The 6939-nt window shown below is 55.0% G+C and overlaps 1 protein-coding gene across 1 annotated transcript; it reads left to right on the forward strand.

Moving 5' to 3' along the window:
* Positions 1-3014: 3014 nt before the first annotated feature.
* Positions 3015-5759, forward strand: JUN (Jun proto-oncogene, AP-1 transcription factor subunit). Its single transcript, XM_019449108.2, has one exon. The coding sequence runs from the start codon at positions 3990-3992 to the stop codon at positions 4992-4994; it is 1005 nt and encodes a 334-aa protein (XP_019304653.1). The 5' UTR covers positions 3015-3989; the 3' UTR covers positions 4995-5759.
* The last annotated feature ends 1180 nt before the right edge of the window (positions 5760-6939 follow it).

The following is a 6939-nucleotide window of genomic DNA, read 5'->3' on the forward strand; positions in this document are numbered from 1 at the left end:
TTCCAGACACTCGGCTGGAGTCAAGTCGGACCTCACCACGTGACTTGCTCCGGCCAACGACAGCCGAGCAGAAGCGCAGTAGGTCACTTCCAGGTGGACGATTCGAGAGCCAGTGAATGGTTGGTTTGCTGCCTTCTCTCCCCCAGCCAAGATAGCAATGAGAAGCACGGGTCAAGAAGAAGCCTTCCTCAGCCCAAGTCCTCAAGTGTCCACCATGAGCAGAACTCCCCTGCAGACCCAGAGTGGGGCATGTAGCATGAGCAAGAAATAAACTTCCCTGGGGTAAGTCACTGAGATGTCAGGCTTGTTTGTTAGGGGAGCAGAGCCCAGCCTTTCCTGACTGATACTGGCAGTGACAGATGAGGCAGGAGAGCAGGATGGGACTGTGAAAGACCCCTTCTCTCAGGCAAACGCCTCTCTGAACTCTTTCCTGGTCATAAAGGGGAGCCATGAAAGCTTTCAAGCAGGGGCGTTAACATGAGCAAATCTGTTACTTTTTGGATGAAATAGGCTACTTCTCAACATAAGGAGAAAAGAAGCCTGCTAAACTACATAAGGCAGAGAGAAACACACAGAACCCTTAGGCAAAAGATATATAGAGAGAGACAGAGACAGAGACAGAGAGACAGAGTCAGGCGTGGTCATTTCTTCTTCCACACCATCCAAGTGCCATTTCCCCCACAGCTAGTACAAGAAAGTCTCCCAGAGCGGAGCAGATACAAGGGAATGTAACACAGACCTGAGGTCGATTTCCTGTTGTCTGTGTGACCTGAGCCAGATACTCAACCTCTCTGGGCCTAGTTCCTCACATGTTAAATCCAAATAATAATATATGCAGCTGGACACAGTTGTAAGAAGAAACAGCATATTTCAATTCCTCAGGTGAATGCCTGGCTGGTGGTAGGTGTTTAATATGTGAAATTTATTTTTGCTCCCGTTGACATACAAAATCATTGAGAACACCAGCTCCCTGATTACAAAAGAAAATGACTCAGGGCCACAGAATAGAGAACGTCTCCTCCTTGAGAAAAGTAACTGGAATTGTCATCACTGTATCCCTAACACACACACACACACACACACCCCACCTCCATGCCCAGTGTTCACAGGAGCCGCTGGGTTTTCCTCTGCTGCCTGAGAAAATGAGAGGAGTGAAGGACTTCCCTGACATTAGCTGCTGTTGGGCCATTGAATCTGAACTCTCAGAGCCACAAATACCCTAAAGCTCTGGGCTATAAACCCAAGGCTGAATTCCCCTAAGTGCAGAAGCTGAAAAGCCAGAATTAGAAGCTACGTATGTAAATTGCTGCAGTTCCAACTTCTTGCCCCAGTCCTCAACAGGAGGCACGGGAAAGTGCTGACTTCTGCTCCTTTCGGCCCGGCTTCCTCCCCTCACTGCTCCTCACAGGAGCACACCTGCTCCTGCCAACTCACACTCCTATCCTGGCATTCCATCGAGGCTCTGGGAAACCCTGAGGCGGGGCAGGGAAGGGGGCTGTTAGGCGACCGCCTCCCGGCCTGGAGGCGATGATGCTGCACTATCTCAGCCCTGTGAGGTGGGTCTCACCGGCCCCACTTGCAGCTCTGAAGGATCCCAGAGAAGTTCGGCGATTTGTTCACGTCACACCCTGGCAGCTCTGGCCACGAGAGAACCCACGATTCCCGAGTTCAGTATTCTTTCCGCCATACACTTTTGTCCCGAAGGGGTGCGGGGTAGGGGGAGAATAGAATAACAACCGCGGAAAAGGAACCACTTATATGTGTCTAGCGCTTCCTAGAGGCTACCCAGGATATGGGCCCACCACCCGGCCGGGAGCGGCGAGATTTTAAATCCTGGTCCTATCCCTGACTCGCTCACTCGTTGCGTGACTTTTGCTGAGTGTCTCACGTTCTCGTTTTCCTGTAAGCAAATCAGGACCGGAGGGTGTGTGCGTGTGTCTGTGTGTGTGTGCGTGCGTGTGTGCGTGTGTGTAAAGTGTGTCTAAAGTGTGCTGGCATGTTGTGCGGGGGCGGGTAGTAGACGATCTCCGGGGTTCCCCAAGTTTCAGATTCCCTATACGCTCGTTCACAACTGGAAGCTGAATTGCCCCCCAATTCCACCCCCTATAAAAAAAAACTTCGCCATCGAAGCAAAACTGTGAACCCTCGCACCCCTTTTCCCATGGTTTGGAGAGGGCATTAAGGGGTGCAACGCGGACTTAGCTGAGCGCCCAGTTTGGAGCAATACAAATCACTTGGTTTCTAGGCGCAGCCAGACAGCAGCGCTGTCCGTCGCTCGTGAACTTGACCGGGAGACAAACTTCGGAGCGTCCTCAACGTGGGGGGCCCACTGTCTCGAGACCGCCCCTCAACTTAAGCCCACTTTCGCTCGCCCCCACAGGGGACTTAACAGAGCCACCTTAAGGGCGGTGCTCCCGCCCCCCGGAAGTGCGGGGGGGCACAGAGCCTGGCGCTCGGCCTCCAGCCCTGCACCGAGGCGAAGTGCCCGTGGGGGACAACGAGCCCCCCAAGTGGGGAAACACCTCCCTCCACCCCGCGCCCTTGGCCGCAGACACCTGGCCGGGTTCCCGAGCCTTCCGGGTGCCTGCATCTCCTGCCTTCCCGCCCGAGCCCTGAACTTGAGCCCGCTTCGGTCAGAGGCGGCGAGAGCCCGCGTCCGCCCGGCTCGCGGCAGCCACCGTCACTAGACAGTCAAACCCCAAGACGTCAGCCCACAATGCACCGGGCGGGCCGGGAAAGACGCGCCGGGGAGGGGAGAGGGAAGAGCCGGGCGCGAGTCGCGCTGGAGGGGGAGGGGGAGAGGAGGAGAAAGAAGGGCCCAACTGTAGGAGGGCAGCGGTGCATTACCTCATCCCGTGAGCCTCCGCGGGTCCAGAGAAGAATCTTCTAGGGTGGGGTCTCCATGGCGACGGGCGGGCCCGCCCCCTTGAGAGCGACGCGAGCCAATGGGAAGGCCTTGGGGTGACATCATGGGCTATTTTTAGGGGTTGACTGGTAGCAGATAAGTGTTGAGCTCGGGCTGGATAAGGGCTCAGAGTTGCACTGAGTGTGGCTGAAGCAGCGAGGCGGGAGTGGAGGTGCGCGGACTCAGGGAGACGGACAGATACAGGCAGGCAGGCAAGACGGCAGCAGAGTCCGAGCTGCAAATCTTATTTTCTTTTCCATTTTCTCACCAACTGCCCAGAGCTAGCGCCTGTGGCTCCCGGGCTGGTGTTTTGGGGAGCGTCCGGAGAGCCCCTTCTCCAGCCGCCCCCAGGAGGAGAGCCCCGCTTCCCCGGAGCTGGTGACAGCGCAGAGAGCGGCGACAGTCTGTCCGGGGAAGTCCAGAGAGCCGCTGCAGCGGCAAAGAACTTTCCTGACCAGGCGGACAGGGGACAAGTGGCCCGAGTCCCGGAGCGAACTTTTGCAAAGCTTTCCTGCGCCCGAAGCTGCCGCGGCGGCGAAGACAGGAAGGCGGCGGAGAGAGGAGACCAAGGAGGGACGTGCGCTCAGTTTCACTCGCACCGGTTGCTGAACTTGGGCGAGCGCGAGCCGCGGCTGCCCGGCGCCCCCTCCCCCTCGCAGCGGAGGAGGGGACAGTCGTCGGAGTCCGGGCGGCGGACACCCGCTGCCGGCCGGCCACCGCGGGATCGACGCTGACTGCCGCCGCCGGCAGGGCCGCTGTCGCCGGGAAGCGTGTTCGTCTGCGGGCTCCCAGGGACGGCTGCGCCAAGAGCGCTCCGTGAGCGACCGCGACTTTTCAAAGCCGAGCAGCGCGCGCGAGCTGACAAGTTAAGAGTGCTGGCGGCATCTGAACCCTGAGCGCCTGGGAGCGAGCCGGTGAGCAGGGCGCAGGGGGGAGGACAGCCGGCGGGTGCGCGCGCCCCTCGAGAAACTTTCCCTGCCCAGGGCCCCGGGAGGGGTGTCCTCCGCTCGCCAGCGCGCTGTTGCGGCCCCGAAACTTCTGCGCGCAGCCCAAACTAACCCCACGTGAAGTGACGGACTGTTCTATGACTGCAAAGATGGAAACGACCTTCTACGACGATGCCCTCAACGCCTCGTTCCTCCAGTCCGAGAGCGGTGCCTACGGCTACAGTAACCCCAAGATCCTGAAGCAGAGCATGACCCTGAACCTGGCCGACCCGGTGGGCAGCCTGAAGCCGCACCTCCGGGCCAAGAACTCGGACCTCCTCACCTCGCCCGACGTGGGGCTGCTCAAGCTGGCCTCGCCCGAGCTGGAGCGCCTGATAATCCAGTCCAGCAACGGGCACATCACCACCACGCCGACCCCCACGCAGTTCCTGTGCCCCAAGAACGTGACAGACGAGCAGGAGGGCTTCGCCGAGGGTTTCGTGCGCGCCCTGGCCGAACTGCACAGCCAGAACACGCTGCCCAGCGTCACGTCGGCGGCGCAGCCGGTCAGCGGGGCGGGCATGGTGGCTCCGGCGGTGGCTTCCGCGGCGGGCGGCAGCGGCAGCGGTGGCTTCAGCGCCAGCCTGCACAGCGAGCCGCCGGTCTACGCCAACCTCAGCAACTTCAACCCGGGCGCTCTGAGCAGCGGCGGTGGGGCGCCCTCCTACGGCGCGGCCGGCCTGGCCTTTCCCGCGCAGCCCCAGCAGCAGCAGCAGCCCCCGCAGCCGCCGCACCACCTGCCCCAGCAGATCCCCGTGCAGCACCCGCGGCTGCAGGCCCTGAAGGAGGAGCCGCAGACGGTGCCCGAGATGCCCGGGGAAACGCCGCCCCTGTCCCCCATCGACATGGAGTCGCAGGAGAGGATCAAGGCGGAGAGGAAGCGCATGAGGAACCGCATCGCTGCCTCCAAGTGCCGGAAAAGGAAGCTGGAGAGGATCGCCCGGCTGGAGGAAAAAGTGAAAACCTTGAAAGCGCAGAACTCGGAGCTGGCGTCCACGGCCAATATGCTCAGGGAACAGGTGGCACAGCTTAAACAGAAAGTCATGAACCACGTTAACAGTGGGTGCCAACTCATGCTAACGCAGCAGTTGCAAACGTTTTGAGGAGAGGCTGTTGGGGGCTGAGGGGCAACAGAGAAAAAAAAAATTCACCCAGAGAGACAGACTTGAGAACTTGACAAGTTGAGAGAGAAAGAGAGAGAGAAAAGTGTCCAAGGACTAAAGCCAAGGGTATCCAAGTTGGACTGGGCGGCGTCCTGACGGCGCCCCCAGTGTGCACGAGTGGGAAGGACTTGGCGCGCCCTCCCTTGGCGTGGGGCCAGGGAGCGGCTGCCTGCGGGCTGCCCCGCTTTGCGGATGGGCTGTCCCCGCGCGAACAGAACGTTAGACTTTTCTTTAACATTGACCAAGAACTGCATGGACCTAACATTCGATCTCATTCAGTATTAAAGGGGGGAGGGGGAGGGGTTACAAACTGCAATAGAGACTGTAGATTGCTTCTGTAGTACTCCTTAAGAACACAAAGTAGGGGGGGAGGGGGTTGGGGGAGGGGAGGCGGGAGGGAGTTTGTGAGCGCGAGGCTGAGCCTGCAGATGAACTCTTTCTGGCCTGCCTTCCTTAACTGTGTATGTACATATATATATTTTTTAATTTGATGAAAGCTGATTACTGTCAATAAACAGCTTCATGCCTTTGTAAGTTATTTCATGTTTGTTTGTTTGGGTGTCCTGCCCAGTGTTGTTTGTAAATAAGAGATTTGGAGCACTCTGAGTTTACCATTTGTAATAAAGTATATAATTTTTTTATGTTTTGTTCCTGAAAATTCCAGAAAGGATATTTAAGAAAATACAATAAAATATTGAAAAAGTACCCCTCCCACAACCTCTTTTCTGCATTACCTACGGATTACCTATCTAGATGGAGTCGAAAGAGTTCAAAGAGTCAACTAAAATCACTCTCAGTGCTTCGTACTATCAGGCAGTGAAAACTGTTCTCTGCTGGACTTGAGAATAACTGTAGCTGAAGCTCTCATCAACTTATACTCTTCCCTCCCCCAACAATCCATATAGAGTTGCTTACAAAGGATAGTGTGGCCCTTCAGAAGGCTGAGGAAAGGGAGGTTGTGGTGGAGGGGAACAGACAGCCCACTGGGAAGTCAAAGAACTTAAAAGTCTGGTTCATACCGAGTGGCATGTGCTGTGACCATTTATGATGTTAGCAGAAATTTCAGAGTAGCTGCGAATTCTCAAATGAGGAACAGTGGCAGATTTTTACAAAAGATGTATCCTTCCAATTTGGAATCTTTAACAATCCCTAGATAAAAAAGATGGTCTTTGCTTATGAATATTTATAACAGCATTCTTGTCACAATAAACGTATTCAAATACCAATAACAGATCTTGAATTCCTTTCCCTTTACTACTTTTTTCTTCCCAAGCTCTACACTGAAGCTTTTCTTTTCAGTTGCTGGGGTTAACATTACTGCCAGCTAAAGTTACTGGGTAATTAAGAAGCAAAGAATTTAGGAAGAGTCAACACAGAATTTGCAATCTGGATGAAACATTCTCCCAGTTTCATTAATATTCCCCCCCCTCCCTCTCCCTCTCTCCTCCTCCCCACTCCCCTACTCTCTCTGTCTCTCTGAAGTAAACACCTATACTTAGACAAATTACCACTATAGCCATTTGCCATTTGGGATTCTTCTGCAGTTTATTTCTTAATTTGTTTCTAAAATAACCAGCCTTATTTAAGTTATTACTACAGAATCAGCCTTAAAAGATGGTAATCTATACAACATGGAAAAGATTCATACAAGAAAACATGAACACGAACACAACGATGAGATGTGTAAATCAAACCTTAGCTCTGGGGAAATGGCAAGCTTAAATTCTGTCTACAGGTATAACTTAGGAGATCAACAAGGCAGCATGCAACAAGGGAACAATTTTTGCTTGGTTGCTCTTCATCCCAAGAGCTAGTATGACTATCAAGCAGCAAAAGCAATTTGATATCCAGGAATATTTCACAAACCACTAATTGAGGCAGGGCT

The sequence above is a fragment of the Panthera pardus genome, unplaced genomic scaffold (assembly GCF_024362965.1).
Source record: "Panthera pardus isolate Hobbes unplaced genomic scaffold, ASM2436296v1 HiC_scaffold_11, whole genome shotgun sequence".
NCBI lineage: Eukaryota > Metazoa > Chordata > Mammalia > Carnivora > Felidae > Panthera > Panthera pardus.

What these genes read in the sequence shown, in the direction of transcription:
- JUN (XM_019449108.2), top strand. Translation starts at nt 3,990, where the DNA reads ATGACTGCAAAGATGGAAACGACCTTCTACGACGATGCCCTCAACGCC.